At 47.8% G+C, this 21,098-nt stretch overlaps 1 protein-coding gene across 1 annotated transcript in view; it reads left to right on the top strand.

Annotated features, from left to right (window-relative positions):
• SIM1 (SIM bHLH transcription factor 1) overlaps nt 1–21,098 on the top strand; it is an 85,275-nt gene that overhangs the window by 11,045 nt on the left and 53,132 nt on the right. Inside the window, exons 2-3 of the mRNA XM_060237500.1 lie at nt 20,154–20,236; nt 20,975–21,064. Coding sequence (XP_060093483.1) covers nt 20,154–20,236; nt 20,975–21,064 — 173 coding nt within the window. The remainder of the gene's footprint in view (nt 1–20,153; nt 20,237–20,974; nt 21,065–21,098) is intronic.

Here is a 21,098-nt window from a genome sequence, read left to right as displayed (position 1 = left end):
TCTTGATATGACCTATCATGCTTTTTGATTTTTAAAAATGCCTGTCTGTTTACAGGTTGTGTACTGTTCCTGTGCATCTTAACAAAACTACAGTTAGCTGGTGGCTCTCTACAGTACTTTGCAAAATGATCCCTTTGGTTGCAATTAAAGCAACACAACAGTTGGTTTTTCTCCCTTTCTCTGAGTGGATTACTAGATTTTCAAACACCTGTCTCAGTCACGATATATATTTTCCACAATTTTCTCTGTTAATGTAACCTCATTTTGCAAAGTTTTATTATCTGTACTCCTTATAGTTTAATACTAGTAAACTCAAAAGACTCTTCTAGCCTCTTAAGCATTTCTTTTGTTGTCTGGGAATCTGAAACAGGAAAGTCTTACTGTCGTCCAATGATCCCATAGTAATGTTCTTGGCAATCCCATTTTTGATTATTCAAGAATATAATTACTTGCCTTTCTCTGTTGGTTTTTCTTTCTCTAGGATTCTAGCAGCTCCTTTTGCTTCAAGGAGTATATGAAATCCTTTAAGCCAGCTTCTATAATTCCCAGCAGTAACTTTTGGGATCTCCAAATATCTGCTTGATTCAGCCATCCTTATAACAGCAACATGGAGAAGAACAACAGAATATTTTAAAGATTAAAAAAAATAACAAATACTTAAAAACCTTTTTAAAAGTAAGCTTAATCTAAGCTTCTGATAGACTCTGGGCCTATAACCTATTAGGGTAAAATTTAAAAAAAGTATTGGAAGCAGTTTTTCCTCTAAGCTGAGTCTGTGAGATCTAGCTCACAGTTTTTTAGCCTCTGACACATTTTTGGCTTAGCTCAGAAAAAATGGCCCCAGAGCAAACTAATATATGCAGTAGCCAAATCACTTGCTTACAACTTTAATGCCAGTAGCTCATGAAGCAGAATTTTTGCTCACAAGTCTTAGAAGGAATACTGTTTAGAAGAACAGAAGCTTTTTCACAGAATCCCTGACCCTCCACATTTCCTGATGAAGGAGAAAAATGCTGTTCAAACAAATCACAAAGATGATCTGACTCCAAAGGTAATAAGAGGAAGAAATTTTACTTAAAAAAATTGAAGCACATCATATGTGACATATTCATTTACGTACATTTAACTTAATGTGAACAATTAACTTCAAAAAGATTAACTTGCTACAGCACCAATCCCAGGGAAGAAAGGGAAGAGAGGTTCTATATAAGATAAAACACAGAAGACAAGCAACAGCCAAAGAGGCTCAAAAACTAACTGATGAGAGGGTGGGGCCAATTGCCCAGTATACCGGAATGAGAGAATTCTCTCAACCCTTCCCCACCCCCCACAGATACTCTTGCATGCAGAGTTACTATAACCAACAGGTGACTCACATGAATAAGGAAGGGGGGGCATGCCTCTGCAAACCTAAGGGTATCACAAGCCTTGCCTACATTTGTGCTCTTAGAGTGGCTGACCTGAGTCTGTAAGAGGAATCAGTTAGCTAAGCTTCCAGTTCTCCTCCAGTCTGAGAAGATGAGAGGCACAGATCTGACTTCATACATTTATATTTCAATCAAAATGCAGCACAACAGTAACTCTTCTTTTAAAGTTCATGGTAGCTGGACTTCAGTCTCAGAAAAGTTTGTGCATGAATAAATTTGGTTAGTCTTTAGAGTGCTGCAGGAGTCCTGTGAAATCTATAATTTACTCAATTCCCTTTCTTTACCCACTGTGTTATCTTACCAGAGAGGCAGACCAATCCCATTTAGTTGGTAGGCATGCAAATCCAAGAGGGACCTTCCTAACATCACTACAGTCTTGCCTCCGGGAAAAAGTGGGCCATGTTGTTGGTGAGTCCCTGAAACAAATGTCTTTAAGAGGGACTAAACCCCTCTCTGGCACAGTAAACTCTTCGGCCGCAGGGAAGGAGAGACCTTGGTGGACTAACATCTATCTCCTGAGGTGCTTACCTCGAAGTAAACCCAACCGGACACAATGCAGGTGGAACTGGATGGTATGTGAATATTGGAGATGAGCAGGTCTGTGAATCCTAACCTTATGAACGGATCTGAAGAGCGCGCTGTTTGCACTGAAATCTGGATCCTTTGGGGCTAGAATGGCTGAATTTACGTCGAGGAGGCCTCCTTTCTGCCTCAAGACCTCGCAAAAGCCTCCTGGAGGTTCTCATCTTCAGCTCCCCACCTTAGCTAGCCTCATGTACCTCCGTCCAGACTGAGCTGAGGGGCGAGCCAATCTGCCTGGGCTGTGCCACTTTCCCACGTCCGCTGCATCTTCGTCAGAGACACACCAAGCGCAGCTCTGGGCAAGGCCAGGTGTTGGAGGCTGCCCTGCCTTGGAGCGGCCAGTCCGGGAGGAAGCCCTACTTTGGGGCAGAGCTTCGAACAGCTGGGCGGCTGGGCGCCGGGGGCCAAGGGCTGGAGAGGCGACAGGTCCATTCACAGCCCGCGTGGACTAGTCTGGAAAGCTTTCAGCCAGGGGCCTCTTCACCCTGAATCCCTCCGGGGGAAATCGGCTGCACTGTAGATCCCTGAGTCTGTTCCTCCACGAGCTGATGTGGAGAAACACACAAAAACGAAGTCTTGGTCATACTTCTTTAGAGCCCGTCTTTTTTTGGGGGGGGGGGGGGGCGCGTCAGATTGAAATGAAACAGCCCTGGTCAGTCTACCAAAAGGGGAAAAAATATCATACCTGACATATTCTTGTAGGTGCATTTAACTTACCTTGAACATTTAACTTCAAAACGGTTACCTTGCTACACCTCCAACACCAGGTAAGAAGTGGGGGGAGAGAAGAGAGGTCTTACATAACATGAAACAGAAGGCGAGCAGGGGGTCCTTTTATGAGGACCAACCAAAACGACACCACACCGTGTGCCCTCGGCGCTTTCCCTGTTGGCAAGGAGTGTTCATCCGGCTGCTTGTGTGTGTGTGTATGCTGCGGGGGGTTGGGGGGGAATGCAACGTCTTCATAATCCAGTTCGAGGGACAAATAGCTAATCCTGAGTGGGGCAGGACGCTTCATAGTAATAAATAGTTCTTTCCCTAAGACAATTACATCGAAAACAGAAATGCCGGACCAAAGGGTTCCAGCCCAGCAGTCTCCCAGCGGTGCCAGCTTTCCTATACGGGTGTGTGTTGCTTTTGATCCCCAAACAGGGCCCTTAGAACTACAGCAGCTAACCCAAGGCAAACGTGCAGGCTTAACTGTTTTGTGACTCGCCTGCCCGATCTGCTTACAATATTTGAGAGATTCGTTTCCGCTTGACAAGCAAGGCGTGGTTCGCCCGCCTCTTTCCCAGCAGGCGAGGCTTCCTATTAACCTTGACACCCTGGCCAAAACAAACAGACCCGAGGAGCACGGTTTTGCATTGCATACGCCTCGTGAGCAGAGACCGGTGATGCTTAGAAAATTCAGGAAGGTGCCAGTCCTCGACTCGATTTATTTGTCGCCTTTTAATACCTGTATTCAACGCAAATGAGCAAATGTTGATTTTCAGGAGTTGTGAGACGAAGAAGGTCTAAGAGCCTATAAGAATGCGGAGTCTTGCAAAGTCTTACTTGTTTCAGTGTAATGAAGTATTTTTTGGGGTGTGTGTGTGTGTCCAATTTCGCACTAGACTTTTAACCCTGGTTTAGCCCTGTCCCCAAGCTGACATTCTACGCTAAAATAATAGAATCAGAGAGTCACAGAGTTGGTTTCTCTGATTCTAGTGCAGAATGTCAGTGTGTTGGGAACAGCTCGGACCTGGCGGGCCAGTTGGAAGCGGCGTGGGAGGAGGGGCTCCCTTCTGCTCCGGGGCCAGTCAAGGAAGAGTCGAGCCGAGCCGCAGCGCCCTGGCGTCAGCTGGAAAAGGCAAGGGGAGGCAGGCCCTGGATGGCCCAGGCAAGCTCGACCTGGTCGGATTTCAAAAGCGAAGCAGAGTCCTGGTTTGTGTTTGGATAGGAGACCACCAAAGAAAGACGCGGGTAGCTACGCAGAGGCAGCGAATGGCAACGCTGGTCTCTTGCCTGTCTTGAGAACACTAGTTGGCAAAAAGAACAGACCCCTTCTTGAGCAATAATGACTAGAGAGTGGTTTGTCTCGTGCATAGGATTCCGTCTCAGGCCGCTGCTTTTAGCCTCTTCCGGGCAAGAAGGGGTGGGGGGGGGGAGTGATTTCCATCGCAGAGTTGTTGTGGGGCTTCGGTCCCTTGAAGTGCTGGCGCGGGAGGAGGAGGGCTGCTGACTCTTGCCTTTCATCTCAGGCTTCGACCTTCCGTCCACTGGAACTGCGAGCCCTTTAAAAGGCCTCTTCTCTGAAAACGGAGCCCTTGAAGAGCAGAACGCTAAAAACAGGGCTCTGGATCTGCTTCAGAAACGAAGCAAAAAGCGCCTTTTAGCTGTTCGGGGTGTGTGTGTGTCTTCCGTTTGCCTCCCAGAATCCAAGGGATAGGGCACTTTTAAATCCAGGAGGTGATGTCGAGAGAGAGGGGGCTGGCGGGCTGGTTGGCTGGCTGGCTGGCTGGCTGCAGATCAACCAGGCGGCCTCCTGCAAATCAGCATTGCCCTCGGCAGGCGCGACCCCGGGAGGAGATGGCGCGCTCCCGCGCAGGCAGCCGGGTTGACTTCACAAAGGCTGGGGATGGGCAGGGGCGAGCAACCCTAAAAGGTGCGCCTTTCCCACGGCTCCTGTTGCAAGTTGGAAAAGCTCAAAGGTTCCGTGCACAATGCTCGGGTTCTGGGGTTGGTTTTGTGTAGGCTCCCCCGATTCAGCGAGGTTGTGGACTACCCCCCCCCCCTTAGCCATCACGATCTGCCAAGCTATTCGATTTAAACTTCATTGCCTCGAATGGGATTTAATTCCAAGTAACGGATTTGCAACCCTAATGTTTAGAAGGACTGCGAATCTATTTGCTGTCCTGTTTCTTGTTTGTCCGTTTGGAGGGAAAACAAATAAATCGGTTTGTTATGGAAGCCTAGAAATGAACGGTCTAAATGTCGCTGGTCACTGGAGTCAAGGCCTGGAGCCTTGAATTACTTGAGGGGAGGGGGTGGGGGGAATTGGGCGTCCAAAACACAGAGAGGAAACCGATCAAGGGACGTGTCTACCCCCCTCTCCGGGCGGGCTTTGGGGTGTGACAAAGAAGATAGTTGACTTCAAATGCACCCCTGTGAATGGGACCGGTCGTTTGTCAGCAAGAATCGCCACGTGGTTGCGCTGCAACTGTGATCACTGACACCGGCCGCAGTCAAGAACTGTGGTGGAGTAAAGGTTTTCCCGCATGATTCCTGCTGGGGATGTTGCGGCTGACGTGAGAACACAGAGAAACATTTGTAGCTTCTCCGCTGCTTCATTCATGTGGCAGTGCGGTCCTAGGCACACATCGCTCGGGAATAATCCAGAATGAACTCCGTGGGATTTACTAAACGGCCACAGGACAGGCCTGCTAGTAGTCCGGGGCAGAGCACGGTGAAAAACCTGGTCCGTTCGTGCAGTAACGCAGAGGGACATGTCTCTCGCGTTTGCGACTGGCCTCTACCACCGCAGTAAAGAGCGGGTGAATTTCTAGATTTAGGCAGCATTTTGTGAGGGGGGAGGGGAAAGAAAGAAAGAAAGAAAGAAAGAAAGAAAGAAAGAAAGAAAGAAAGAAAGAAAGAAAGAAAGAAAGAAAGAAAGAAAGAAAGAGAAAGAAAGAAAGCGTTATCAGGCCCCTATTAACTATTATTGCCGCGACCATTGCATTCTGTCCAAGCCTGCGGCTGGGATTTAACATCACAGGTTTCCCCAGAGAATAAAGCACTTTGAAGGTGGGGCGGTCAGAGGGAGGAGAGCGAGGTAAGTAGAAAGCAAACTGCTTGGTGAGGGCGGAACCGGACTCCACATCATCCTGCCTGGACACTTGAAGATCTGGAGGGGAATTTGCCAGTGGAGCCAGAAAGACAGGAAGGCGGCGTCGGCCTAAATCAGATCTAGCGCCAGCCTGGTCTGCCACCCGCAACCTACTTTAAGAACCCCCCCCCTCCCCGTTTTTCAGCCTGTTTGGGACACCTGGCTCCCGGGGGCAGAAACGCAAACCCGGCGGACGATCGTTCTCCGCCCGGCGAAGTCTTCGACATTTGCTCCGAGGTAAGCCTGCTGACTTTGCAGGCAGCTCAGATAGGTTTGGCTTCGGAAACTGCCGCTGGGGATGAACAGAGCCCCGGTGAATAAAGCCAGTGAGCCTCCAAGGGGCCCCTCAAACACTGCAGGACAAGTGGTGGTGGGTGAGTCGGAGCTCCCTCCCTCCCTCCGAGGCCGCTTTCTCCAAAGAGCAATTCTTTGTCTTCCACTAAGAGACAGAGAGATCCAGGTGAGCAGCCGGGATGGGCTGAAGCCGTAGAACAGGTTGTGAGTCCACCAGTGGCAACGAAAGTTTATTCAAGGGACGAGCTGTCGTCTGCAGCTGAAGCAGTGCTCGTGGCCTGCTGCACCCTGAAGCTCCCCGAAGTGCCACTGGGCTCAACAGCTGTTCTTCCCCTAAGGGCGCTAACACTATTCCCTGCTGTCTTGCAGTTGCAAGGCTGAAAGAGCCGCGTTGGAAGGGTGGGGGGCTCCCCGCAGGGCCAGGATCGCCCCCCCCTTTTGCCCGGCCTCGAGGCGGAAACCGTAGCGGGCTTCAGCGCCCCAGCAGAAAGCGGGGGCGGCGGCCTGGGCTGGCGGGGGCGCCTGGTTCCTCCTCCGCCTGATCCTGCCGGGCTAGCCGGCGGCGGGGCCTGTGGGATTAGGGCGAGTGGAGTGGATCTCCTCCTCCTCCGCCTCATTTGGTTACTAATTGGTTTCTTGTTTTAGAAGTCGAAATCTCATTTTCAGGAAACGACAAAGCCGCGGCAGTCAGTCCGGGGAGGTAATCCTGGTGCGGGCGGGGAGACGGGGGAGTCTTTCAAGGGAAACTTCGCCCGGCTTGTCCAGAGCAACGAGAGCTTGAGGAGGCTCCTCAGATCCATAATAGACACATCCCCCCCCCCCCGCCCTTCTCGAGCGACTTATGTAAATAGGACGAAGTCAGGCGGAGGCGCGGAAAGGACCGTTTTGATCTTGGGAAGGTTAATGTAGTAGAGCCTGGAAAGCTTCCAAAAGAGATTCAGTTTCCCCTTTTTTCTCCCTTTCTCTCTCTCTCTTTTACTTCGACCACTTTAGCCGGGAAAAATCCCCTTTTCAGCCGGCCAGCGCTCCAAGCCCTACTTCTTTCCCACTTGTCCATTCTTCACCGGTTCCCTTCTTCTCTGGCCCTCTCCAGATCACAAGAGAAGCCTTTAGATCTCCTAATCCCAAAGCAAAAGGGAGATATGAGCGCCCCGATTTTTTTTTAAAAAGGCAATTAGAGGATTTGCAAAAATTTGGCTGTGGTAGGTCAAGTGCAAAAAAAAAAAAGTCAGTTTAGTTCGCTGGTTAAAACGAAAGTTAGGCACGAAGAAAGGGGCGCGCAGATTTTAAAACACAACACCGAAGCTCGAGCCACAAAAACGACTGCAGGCAATTGCAGTCCCGCAAGCCTTTCCTTGCAGTAAGAAAGTGCGGCCGACTCCCTAGTAAATATGTAGCAGCTCACGCAGGGGAAAGGGGACGCAACCCATCGGTTATCTACACAGCTGAGGAACCTAAAAGAAACGTCTTTCGAAGGAACTATTCCTAAGGCTCAGGGTAGCTGCCCACCCTGCGGTTTACGGGCGGATCACACTTGCCACCGAGTAAACTGTATTGAGCTCGATGGGTCTTATTGAGGAATAAATGCGCTTAGAATCTGGCTGCTGAAAACCAATCAGTAGATCTGAGACTCGAGCGTCTGTTGATTTGAATTGAAGTCCTTCGCCTCAACTGGATTGAGGTTTGCCCTATTGGGAAGACCCCCCCCCCCCAAACAGAAGCATAATGTGAAGGAGATAGGAGTATTAGGGGGGAGTCCTCAGCGAATGCGAAGAGCTGGCCCTTAGGCAGGACCGGAACATCTGGCAAGTGCAGACCTCCCTTCTCCCCTCCTCACGTGTCAGGTTGGGGAGGGGGAGAAGCTTTTAAGACGGCGTGAGAAAACATTTATTTAGCAAACATTAACTCGGATCAAGCTGCTTGGTCGGAGGAGCGTTTCCACCGAGCAGCGAGCTCAGCGCTGCGTGACACAAAAGAATAACAAAGGGGGTTCCTGGCTTAAAAGGGAAGTGGATCGGGCGGAGAAGCTGTTCATTAACCCGCGAGGGCCGCTTCTCCTCTTTCAGCAGCCCACGAAATGGGAGCCCCGCTGTCGATTCGGATTAATCAACAACCGGGGGGGAGGGGGCGAGAAGAGAACCCTCCAGGGAACTCGCCGAGCTGGGAACTGCAGTTCCTCGCCTTCGAGAGGAGACAGAGAGCTCCTCGGCTCCAAGAAAAACAACCCAAGCTTCTTGGCTTTCCCTTGCTTGGCTCCCTTCTTCAATTCCCCGCCTGGGTAGTCAGAAAGCCCGACGTCTCTCTCCCCCCACTCCCCTCCCCCGGTCTCCGGCTGAGCTGCAGCGCAGCCCAATTGGTAAGGCTTGGAAGGCGCCTAGCCTTCTCCCCCCCCCCCCCCCCCGCTTGGGAAGCAATCGGGGGCGTCTGCCGCTTGTCTGGCCCAGGAGCTACGCTCGGACTCTGGGGCTGGGGGCTGTCCCGGGAGGGCTGCAACCCAGCAGGAAGGGCTGATCCGGCGCCTGGGCCTTGGGCCGCTGCAGCCAGGGACTGCTGAGGCTTGCTTTCCCGGAGTTGTTCGCCTGGCTTGAATGCGGCCGGCCCACAGCGAGGCTCTCGGACAAAGGCGTCTCGCAGGGGGAGCCAAAAGGCCCCCGCCCCGCCCCGTCCCGCCATGCTGATCTGACTTCCAGCGTCCAAGAAGGAGAGCCCCACGTTGGCTATGCCGCTCGGCGATCCGCGGCCTAGTTAAGCTCCACCTCTAAATCCAGGGTCGACGCTTAACTGAGCTGCCGAGAGGGCCCTCGCAGTGCAGCACAATCCTACTCCGCCCGAGCCTGGGGGAAGCAGGCGCACACCTGGAGCAGGCCCCAGCGAAGCCCCGCTTTGCAATGGAAGAGCAGCGCCTCATCCCCTCTCCAGGACTGGGGCTGGGCGGGGAAGGAGCTCAAAGGGCCGAAACAGTTGATTCCGCAGGCCAGGATTTGGACCGCTGCCGCCCCCCCCCCCCCCAGGACCTCCTCACCCTCTGTAGAGCGGCCTGGCTGGCTGGCTCACTCTGCTGCCTCAGGGCAAAACTGGCTTCCCTCGCTCGCCTCAGGGGCTTCTGGAGGCGGCCCCTCCAGAACCCAGTGACTGCTTGGACGCAAACGGAGGGGGCCGATGTAGGACAGTACCTGAAGATTCGTTCTGTATCTCTGTCCATGCAGGGTCGGGGCAGAGGGAAACTTTCCAGTTAAAGATCCCAAGGCCTCTGGGATAGCGATGTTGGTCTTCCGGGTTTAGTGAGAGAGGTTTCTGAAGATGCAAAGGAATCAAGTCTTGTACACAGCTGTGATTAGACTAGCTATATACATTTATTTACAACTATAATACACACTAGCAAAATGCTCCGCACACAATTCACCATCCAACCTCCAACAAGTAGCAGAGTACCACTGTACATTTATACATGTCCTCTAGGTAAGTGACCAGTCAGGTTTAGTGCTGAGTCATGGTCACATCACTCTGGCTGATGCAATCTGGCCATCTTCCAGATGCGCCTGTCAGCCAGATCATCTAATGTCAATTAGATTCTTTGCTGTCAGCAGTGGTCTGTCGCCTGCACATACACTGACATGCAAAGGGTCATCTCTTGGTTTATAACACTTTCGCCCCTTCTGCCTAGGCGCCCAATCGACCACCGTTCTGTTTGTGGCTACCTAGGCGTGGGTGTGTGTTGCGGGGTTGGGGGGCGGTGGCTGGCTGGAGGGAGGTGATGCGACCAAGATGAGGCCAGATATCTGTGTGGTGCTGGGGCGTTGCTAAGCCAGCTTGGGGCACCGCCTCAACCACCCAACCCAACTCCCTGGGCGGCTCTTTTCGATCTTAGCCAGCCGCTAAGACCTCTGTGGGATTTTACCTTCCATAAGAACGTAAGAGAAGCCATGTTGGATCAGGCCAATGGCTTATCCAGTCCAACACTCTGTCACACAGTAGCCAAAAAACCCAAAACAAAATCCAGGCGCCATCAGAAGGTCCATCAGACGGTCCACCAGTGGGGCCAAGACACTAGAAGCACACCCCCAGCACCAAGAACACAGAGCACCCCCAGACAGAGAGTTCCAGCAGTATGCTGTGGCTAATAGCCACTGATGGACCTCTGGTCCAGATGTTTATCCAATCCCTTCTTGAAGCTGTCTGTGCTTGTAGCCGCCGCCACCTCCCGTGGCAGTGAATTCCACGTGTTCATCACCCTTTGGGTGAAGAAGTGCTTCCTTTTGTCAGTTCTAACCCGACTGCTCAGCAATTTCATTGAATGTCCACGAGTTCCCGAATTGTGAGAAAGGGAGCAAAGGACTTCTTTCCCTACCACCTCTATCCCATGCATAATCTTGTAAACCTCTGTCATGTCACCCCGCAGTCCACGTTTCTCCAAGCTAAAGAGCTACAAGCACTTTAACCTTTCTTCAAAGGGAAAGTGTTTCAACACTTTAATCATTCAAGTTGCCCTTTTTCTGCACTTTTCCCAATGCTATAATATCTTTTTTGAGGTGTGGTGACCTGAATTGTACATAGTACTCCAAAATGAGGCCGCACCATAGATTTATACAGTGGCATTATGATACTGGCTGATTTGTTTTCAATTCCCTTCCTAATAATTCCCAGAATGGTTTTGGCCTTTTTTATTGCAATCGCACACTGTCTTGACATTTTCAGCGAATTATCTACCACACCCCAAGATCCTTCTCTCTTGGTCTGTCTCCGCCAGTTCACACCCCATCAACTTGTATTTGTAGCTGGGATTTTTTGCCCCAATGTGCAACGGGGAGGGACGGTAGCTCAGTGGTAGAGCATCTGCTTGGTAAGCAGAAGGTCCCCGGTTCAATCCCTGACATCTCCAAAAAGGGGTCCAGGCAAATTGGTGTGAAAAATCTCAGCTTGAGACTCTGGAAAGCAGCTGCCAGTCTGAGTAGACAATACTGACTTTGATGGACCAAGGGTCTGATTCAGTATAAGGCAGCTTCATATGTTCATATATGTCCATATGTTCATATTATTTTGCACTTGGCCACATTTAACCTCATTTGCCATGTTGATGCCTATTCACCCACCCTCCACAGATCCCTTTGGAGTGCCTCACAATCTTTTCTGGTTCTCACCACCCTGAACAATTTAGTAACGTCACTGCTTACTCCCAACTCCAAATCATTAATGAACAAGTTAAAAAGCATCGGACCCAGTACAGAGTCCATTTCTATTTACTTCCTTATACCTAGCAGGGACACAAAGCGGCATCTCCCATTTCATTCCGACAACAGCCCTGCGAGGTAGGTTAGGATGACTGGCCCAAGGTCTCCCAGCAAACCTCCATGGCGGAGTGGGGATCCCAACCTTTAGGTCGTTGCTCTTGCATTTCAGCAGGTGGAACCAGCACTTGTTTGCCCCTCCTAGTTCCACCAAAGTGACATGATCGGATTCCTAGCCAAGGAGTGTGCCGCCCTAATTGCTCTTTCCTGGGGGTAAGCCATGTGTAGGATTCTGGGTCGACCTGCTCAGGCTTGGTCTCTTGATGGAGTAGAAGCTACACGCCAAGGAAGCTCATCCGCCTCTTCTGTGTTGAGCCGAGAAACCCCGGAGAGGTTCAGGAAGCTCCAGGGGCCGCACGCAGGACGCCAAAGCTTAAATCGGAGACCCTTCTTTGGGCCACGTCTCGCCCCAGGAGAGCAAGGCCAATTCCCTTCCGTATGGGAGAGGGGCAAGGGGGGGGGACTTATTTTTCAGAGAGGGAAAGTAAGTTGTTGGATGAGAGGACAGTTTTCCCCCGAGGAGAAGCCCAGCCCAGCTCCTTAGCGGCTTTCACATCCAAGCTGTTCTCTCTGGGAAGGAATGGGCAGCGAAATTGTGTGTGTGCGGGGGCGGGGGGTTGGGGGGTTGGAGAGAGAGATACATGAGACCCGACCCTGCCAGGTGTTAGCAGAGTAATTAACACAGCAAGGGTACTCAACCTGTTTAATTGTAGATAAAAGTTTCTTGATGTAAAGAGGAGTGACAGAGGTAGGGTCCTAACTACCTCCCTGGCTGAGAGAGAGACTAAGTGTGGAGCTTCCCATGAGGAGGAAATTACCCTAATAGTAGCAATTTAGAGACAGCCAAGGAATGACACTTCGCAGGAGAGAAGATGCTAGCCTCATTATCCTATCTGTCTTCTTGCTGCCCCCTTCAGGGTAGTCTTCTCTTCTTTGTACACCAGGCATTGCCTTTTCCAACACCTCTTCTCAAGGTTAGGGTACAAAGTCCACAAGATTCATATTACCTAGATTTTCAAACTTTTCTCAAGAAAGTGGTCTGGTGAGTGCATCTGCAATCATTTTATCTGCAGGACAGTATTCCATCTCAGCAAGCCCTTCTTCTTGCATGTTTCTTACTAGGTGATGCTTCATAGCCATGTGTTCTTGAGTTGATTTAGTGAAGAAGAAGAAGAAGATATTGGATTTATATCCCACCCTGTACTCTGAATCTCAGAGCAGTTACAATCTCTTTTACCTCCCCCCCCACCACAACAGACAGCCTGTGAGGTAGGTGGGGCTGAGAGAGCTCTTATAGCAGCTGCCCTTTCAAGGACAACTCCTATGAAGGCTATGGCTAACCCAAGGCCATTCCAGCAGCTGCAAGTGGAGGAGTGGGGAATCAAACTTGGTTCACCTGGATAAGAGTCCACTCACTTAACCACTACACCAAACTGGCTCTCTGTCTATGCAAACTATCTCTGTCTATGCAAATTTTTATGCACCCTGGGTTGTCTTCAAAGAACTGTACCTCTATCCTAAAGTCTTGCATTAGTTGCAGTATTTCAATTGTCTGCAGGCTTCTGCTATGGATACATACGCAGCTTCAGGTGAGGATACAACTACAGTTTCTTGCTTTGTACTGCTCCAGCTGACTACTCCATCATCATAGAAGAATAAGTGTCCACTGGTTGATTTTCTGTTTGGTCTCTCCTGCCCAGTCTCCATGTATCCCTCTAGTCAGGGATTGTCACTTGTTGACAACTTTAATTTCAGATGTTCAGTGCCATGCAGGTACTGCATTCCAGCCCCTTCTGCTTGGTGATTCCATCTTCCTGCATAACATGCCACAGCTGCTGTGATGTCAGGATGCTTCAATGTGCTTATATACAGCAATTTTCCAATTGCTTCTCTGTATTGCTTGTTATCAGGCAGAAGCTCACTATTTTCTTGCTGGTTTAGATTGTTTCTACAGGAGTGCTTGTGGTTTAGCTCCTTTCATATTCATATACTCCAAAAATTCTAGGATTTTCTGCGATCCTGTGCTATTTGAGCTGTACTGGCTTCCAATTGAGTACCAGATCAGTTTCAATTTGGAGAACAAATGTGAATGAAATTAGCAGAGATATTTCCGCATAATGCATTATGAATGAACGAGAAAGGCAAAATGAACTGAAACCTACAGAATATCTGAAGGTGTATCTTGACACTACTTATCTACTGTACAGTACACTGGCAACAGATGGTCCCTGGAAGAAGAGCTTTAAGCCTCAAAATAACTTAAGGACCGGTTTTTATGAGCATTGGATTTCAGCTAGGACAATCAATTGTTGTGGATGTTGTTCACCAAAGAGTCAGTAGGAATAAGAGTGGTTTGTGGTGGATGGTGATTTTTTTGTATGGTTTATCATGATTTGTATGGACATATTATTTATATTGAATTTTGAATTTGATACTGAATACAGACTGGACTGCTATAAGTCTCTCTACATAGGCCTGCCCTTGAAGCTGACTCCAACTAGTACAGAACACAGCTGCACAGGTTCTGTACTGTGTGAGATGCGCTGGCTTCCAGTGGAGTACCAGATCAGGTTCACGGTCTTGGTGCTGACCTTCAAGGTCCTACAAATTTTGGGACCACCTCTCCTGATGTACCCCCAAGAGAGCAATGTGCTCAGAAGATCAAAATCTGTTGGTGGTCCCTGGCTCAAGAAATATCCAGCTGCCTTAGCGCCAACCTGGTGGAACTCTGCCAAATAACATCCACACCCTATGGACTTGATGCAGTTCTGCAGGGCCTCTAAGGGAGAGATGTTCTGCCAGATGTTGATTGAAGACAGTCTTCTTGGCACTCCTACCCCCTGCTTGCCGATGAGGCAGTGGCACCATTAGAATTGTTAGCCCCGTTTTTAGGCTACTTGCTGTGTTTTGTTGGTTTTGAATAGTATTTTATATGATACTATGTTGTACACTGCCCTGAGCCTGTTCTTTGGAGGAGAACAGTTTAAAATCAAATGTAATAAATAAACAAACAATAATAAATCAGGTCATCCACATAAGTAAAAATGTAAGTCCATTTGTTGTTTCTATATCTTGAGTATAGGCAATGTTCCGCCTTGCCTTGCTCAAATCTTTCCTTGGTTAGCACTTGATAAAGTTTCTAATTCCAACATCTTGTATCCAGTTTCAGCCCATAGATGCTCTTTTGCATTTACACAAAAGTTGCTTGTCTTTGGATTGTTCGAATCTTGGTGGCTGTTTCATGTAAACATCTTCCTTAATTTCTCCATGTAGAAAAACAGTCTTTATGCTCATATACTCCACATACATCTTCCTGACTACTGCTATGCTCAAGAGCATTCTTATTGAAGTATGTCTCACCCCTGGTGCAAAAGTTTTGTCATAGTCTTCTCCATATTTCTGAAAGTACCCTTCAGCAACCAATCTGACTTGGTATCTTTATATTTTCCCTTCTGCATCATGCTTGGTTTTGAAGGTCCACTTGCATCCTATTGCCCTCTTTCCTGGAAGTAGTTCTGTAAGTGTCCATGTTTGGTTCTTGATAAGAGTTTCAATATCTTCTTCTGCAGTTTTTCTCCATTTTCTGCTTCTTTTGCAGGCATTCTTGCTATGTTGTCCCATGAAGAAGGCTCAGGCAGAGCTTCTGCCTTTGCTAGATAAGGAAGTCTTCTTGATGGAACGCCTTTGTTTGATCTGGTTGGCTGTCTGATACTTAATTCTGCAGCCCAATCTTGTTATTAAGCTGTAGAAAAAGAGATTGAATCTCTTATCAAGAACCAAACATGCCCAGCGTGCTCCAGGTTCAGAGCATGCTGGGCAGGGGAAGGCTGGATCTGGTTGGTTTTGGATTTTGAGGGATCGGGGGTGCTCCCCCAATCCAAGAACACTCAGCACCTTCTCCTGCCCAGCGTGCTCCAAGTTTGGAGTGGGCAGGGGAAGGCCAGTTCTTTCTGGGCTTTGAGGGATCGGGGGAGCTCCTCCAACCCCTCAGAGCTGAGAAAGGCTCAGGGATGGTGCGAGTGGGAAAGGGGAGGGGGTGCCTGCCCCTGCTGCGAGCTGGCACCCCAGGTGGTCACCTAGTTCTCTGACTCCCACACGCCAGCCCTGTATGGGCACAAACCTAGCCTGAGTTATCTAAAGGTGTTTAGATCTTAGAGCAAAAGAAGGCATTTTTGTAGGCTGGGATGCAAAGGATACAGAATCCTTAACTCAGAAACAAGAACAGTCAGGATCTGCAATGTAGTCTGCAGTGATGAAAGGAAGAAATCAAACAACATAGAGAAAGCAGGTATCAGTGAATCTACATGAACAGAGAACAATTAAGCATAGCAAACAGGAAAAGGGCATCTGAGCACAATGGAAAACACACATTGCTCCTCCCCAGAACTTGTCGGGTAGCTCTGCCTCAAGGAGGGTACATCTAGACATCTCAGTTGGAGAGCAATTTTTTTCCTTTCTTCTGTACCAGGGGTGTCAAACTCATTTGTTATGAGGGCTGGATCTGACATAAATGAGACTTTGTTGGGCCAGGCAAAGCCATGTTGGGCAGGGTCAGGCTGGGCCATGTGTGTACCTATTTAAGATTAGGTAGCAGAGATATAAACTTCTGCTCTGGACTGTATAGGACTGTAAGCTACTGCTCTGTTCCTTGATCAATCAAATAATTCTTCATTTCACGTCTCACATATTCCCCTCCATTATCACTGCAGACTGCTAGTGGCTTTCTTTGAAATATGACCATTGCCACATATGCTTTTAAATCAGAGGTGTTGAACTAATTTGTTACAAGGGCTGGATCTGACATAAATACCACTTTATTGGGCTGGGCCATGCATGCCATAGGATGGAACATGACATACCAGAGATATAAACTTTATAAAGGTGATTTCAGATATCAGTAGCAGGTAAATGACAGTAGCATGCTTGACTGGATTAGTTGTGATATGCAGAGGGGTAGTAGACATGGATCTACCAGCATTGGTAATGAGATAGGAAACCTGGGTCTCAATTCCATCCAGGAAGATTCCATCTAGAAGGATGCCCAAAATAAATGTACATAAGTCTAACATTAGAAGCCACAGCATTCAGTTGCTGACCCAAGAGTAGGAGTGCTCTTACAAAGGAATTTCAAAAGGAGATTAGAAAGGGAAACTGCCGAATTGCAAATGACAATGAAAGTCAAGACAATGCATCCTCCTGGACTGAATTGAGAGTTAGTTTTCCTGTCTCATTACCAATATGCGCTATTGTCATCTGGCATCTGGAATCACTCAACTTTCCAAGATGTAAGGACCAATCCAAGTGTTCTAATTCCTAATCAGGGTATTTTTGAAAGAAAATAAATCCAGATAGGAACAGAGAAATCCTATATTTTAAAAACCAAAAAACCCCAACAACTTTTCAGAATAAGTCAAAATACTTTCCTCAGTCTCAGTGCTTGTCAGAAGAATCCACCCATAAACCCTTCTTCCAAAGAAGTGTGCTTGCACACAAAAGCTTATACCTGAAATAAAATATTGTTGGTCTTGAAAGCTGCCATGGGACTCTCTTTCCTTCCCCTCCCTTCCTCCACAAAAGAGGAGGAACAGCCCTGGAGAAGGAAGCAGAAGCGGTGTGTGTGCTTGCCAGAGCCAGAGAGGCTTGCTTTTATATCTCTCCTGCAGGAAGCAGTCACAGAGCTCTCTGTGTGCCTGTGAGAGAGAGGGAGAGGGAGGGAAGAGGCAGGAAATTGGAAGCAAAGAGCCACTGAGGGAGTTTGGGAAAAGCAAGCTATGGTGCGGCTGCAGTAGTGGCCATGGGAAAGGAAGGAGAAGAAGGAAGTTGCTCAGGGATCTGATTTGAACCCTGTGCAGGTTGGATCTGACCCTCAGGCCATGTGTTTTATATCCCTGCTTTAAAATTTTCCAGCACTTGACTTTTCCCTTTCATTAGGTAGGTCACAGTGTAACTTGAGTAGTCATCAGTAAAAGTCAGCACATCTATTACCACGAGGAGTGTTTTCATTGGTCCACAAATAGCTGTGTTATCAGCTCTAGGGACTGCTGCATTTGGCTTGTGCCATGCTGCTTGTTAAAGGTAGGTTGCCATCTTTTTTGCTTGCATACAGCACACACACCTTTCTTCAGGAGGACATCTGCTTATTTGCATGCCTTTAGCTAAATTCTGGCTTCAGGATTATGAATCATATAACTGTCCCTGTGTCCCAATCACCTGCAACATAGTCTGGAGCAATCTTTGTGTTTGCATTGCTTTGCAAGGTTTCCTTTTTGCATATAAGTCTTGGGAGTATACGGATCTTGATTCACACTTCCAGTTGCAATTAGTTCTCCGGAACATCTATTCCCAAAAGATGCTCTAATTCCTTGCTTTGTCAATACTCTTAAAGAGATAAGATTATTTGCTAGCTTTGGAACATTAATTCAGGTGGATAGCTTGTTTGTCTGAATCACCAGAACAAACTTTGAGCCCAGTGGCATCTTTAAGACCAACAAAATTTTATTCTGAGTATAAGTTTTGTGTGGACACACGCTTCTTTAGTTATATTGAAACAGAAGTCACCAACTATTACACATAGGTAGAGGGAGGGGAGGGTGCTGCCAGGAAGGGCTAATTAGAATCAAGATACACAAGTAACTGAGCAACAAATATAGCTAAGACTGGATGAAGGCAATTGATAAGACTTGTGAATAGCAGCAGATTAGCATAATAAAAGAGTTTACAGACAGATTCAAGAACTGAATGACTAGCATGTGTAGTGACATAAGAAACCAATATCTCTGTTAAGCCCTGGAGGATTCCATTGTCCTAGAATATTGCCTTTTTCCAACACGAGGAAGTAACCTTTGCTTAGTGGAGAAGAAGGTTCTCCTGGAATCCAGACTGCAACGGAAAGCATAGTTTAGGACTAAGGAACTAACACAATGGAAGAAGCAACCTGTTGAAGTGAGGGAAATGTACTTGCGTCATCAGCTCTGTCATCATCTTCTCATCATGCCTCTTTCAGAGGGAACTGTGACCCACATCTCAGTCCTTAGCAAACTTCAGCCATCAATTCCACAGTGTTGATTTGCAGTCTGATCAGAAGTAAATTCAGTAACTTGTGATAGATTGTTGGGCTGCCATCTGATATAGTAGATTGACTGTCAGGTTTTTAACTGTAATATTTGTTTTTTAGACTGTAAAATACTGGTTTTATTGTATAAAGTGTTGGAAGCTGCCCTAAGCCCTGCTTGGCTGGGAAAGGAGCAGGATACAAGTTGACCAAATAAATAAATAAACAAATGTTGATGTATTTATTTCCAAACAAGTGAGCAGATCCCACCCCATCCCTTCCTGGCATTCCTCACCACCAAACCAAAATACCTTTAATATGAAACCACACAGATGTTTTCAAATGATTTATTACCTATTGCACCCCAACTAGAACATTATGATGATTTATTTTGTTCACTCTGCTTATTTTATTTTGATAGCTGAATGGGCATCATAAAAGGCAAGCCTATGACAGGGCTTGGCTTTTGGGATCATCTTACTTAATGGTTTTTTGACACTTTGTTGGGCTTTAATAAGTTAGAGACACTTCAGTAATTATAGAGTTAACAGTTTGTTGGTCAACAAGAAGTGACATATGTTGATTGTAACCAGTCTGTTATCTAGAGAGAAAATCCACATATGTATGTAGGGGGTCTTAGTTAAATCAACTGGAATTGAGTGTTGTGATTGGAAATCAATGTATTGGCTATTCTGCATTTTATGGCCTCTCTTCCTCTCTTTGTCTAAGTTTCGAGAAGAGAAACCATTCCTAGAACAGTTCTCCAGCTGTAAAGATATAGAAGTCAGTGTCTGCTATCTTCATCCAGGTTTACTCTTCTTTTGTAGTTTTTAGTAAAGCAATCCTACCCTTTTAAACCACACACATGGTTTTTGTGCCTTCCTTGATGCTCTGCTAATTTTAAACTCTGCTAAATAATAATTTTTCTCTAAAGTATCTAACACATTTAAACAGCAGATCTGCCACTACAAAAACTTTTTTTGGGGGAGAGGGGATATTGTTTCCTTCCATGATCAGTCTTTGAATGGAAATTGATTTTGTTGGCTGAGAAATATGGAAGGGGGGTAATTTACTACAACTTGGGCTGAAAAGTTTGACTTGTAGGGACTGGGAGAGAATATGATTTTTTATTTTTTTAAAAATGACAGAACCCCAAAGGACAAGGATAATCCACCAGTCCAAGGTTTGAAAACTGCACGAGAAACAGTTTTTAGGGATTTCCATGGCATTTGAGTTCACCAAAGTGTCTTGGGTATGCAGCTGGGTCTCCAGCATGCAAACCCAGGTGAGCCCATGGGGAACTGGGAGAATTATGTTCAGCTGTGGATTTTGTTCTTGCTTTGTTTCATTTAGTGTACTTTGTCCCACTCTTCCTATCACCGCACCTTTCTTCATGACAATCCTGTGCAGTAGGCTAGGCTGAGAGAGTGGCTGTTCCAAGGCCACTCTGTGAACTTTATGACAGAATGGAAATTTGAATCTAAGACTCCCAGAGCCTAAGCCAACAATTCCATCAGGTTGGTTTACACTGGAATGTTCCCCTGTCGGCCAAAGACTCTCCGGTGCTATATGCCCCATGATCAGCAACCATCCTTTAGGACACCTCCACCTGGATCTCGCTTTAACTTGCTGTGTCTCTTTCCCAACAGGGCTCGGAGAAGCGTGGGGCCACTCGAGTCGCACTAGCCCCCTGGACAACGTTGGTCGGGAGCTGGGATCCCATCTCTTGCAGGTATTGGCCCCTGAAAGTATGGATTGACAAAAGGAGGCTGGATCTCAGCCCAGTTGAGGTGCAAGGTGCAGACGCAAGGCTCTCCAGTCGTGTAGGAAACATCAGCTGAGTTCCATGTTCCCAGGGCCAAACTCCTGAACCAAAGAAACCCTTACGTTCCAACGAAACTACGCCGCCTGCGTGTCTTCAGACCCCCAAAGATTATGTTCCTAAACTTGTCCAAGGTCCATCGAATGCAGGCAGGCCGGTTTCAAAATGCGAGGGCAGTTTTGTGGCATCTTCCCACGATCTGACGAAAAACTGGTAGCGCTTGTTATTACCCTCCCGGGTCATGCGTTTCATTGTCAACCGATAGAATTACATGGCAAGCAAGGCTGTACAAAGCCAGGGCGAGGTATCCAGACGCTCTCTTTCAACTTCAAGCTGGTACCGATTTAAACCAGTTTATAGGAGGAACTAATCTCATTCCAAGAGATGGCTTCAATTCAAATCAGACTGAGGGGGTATCTCGGTGGAAGCGGATCCTCCCGGATGTGTGCTTCCCAAGAGACTTTTAAATAGCGATGGCAGTTGAATGTTGTGTAAAAGGCAAGGTGCGTTTTTGCGTTTCTGGATCTATCGACTTAGGTTGCTGGGGACTCTCTCCCGTCCCATTTCCTCAGGGGTCCAGGGGAAGCGTCAGCATTGGCGGTCATGCAGGCAGCCTTCACTGTCCTTTTGTGTCTCCTTTCCTTGCAGACTCTGGACGGATTTATATTTGTGGTGGCTCCAGACGGCAAGATCATGTACATCTCCGAGACCGCCTCGGTCCATTTGGGCTTGTCGCAGGTATTCAATGAAGGGATGCTTTTAGAACCCACTC

This window comes from Heteronotia binoei, chromosome 1 (genome assembly GCF_032191835.1).
Source record: "Heteronotia binoei isolate CCM8104 ecotype False Entrance Well chromosome 1, APGP_CSIRO_Hbin_v1, whole genome shotgun sequence".
In the NCBI taxonomy this organism is placed as follows: Eukaryota; Metazoa; Chordata; class Lepidosauria; order Squamata; family Gekkonidae; genus Heteronotia; species Heteronotia binoei.
The sequence above is the reverse complement of the archived record's forward strand: the minus strand, read 5'-3'. Positions and strand labels throughout refer to the sequence as shown.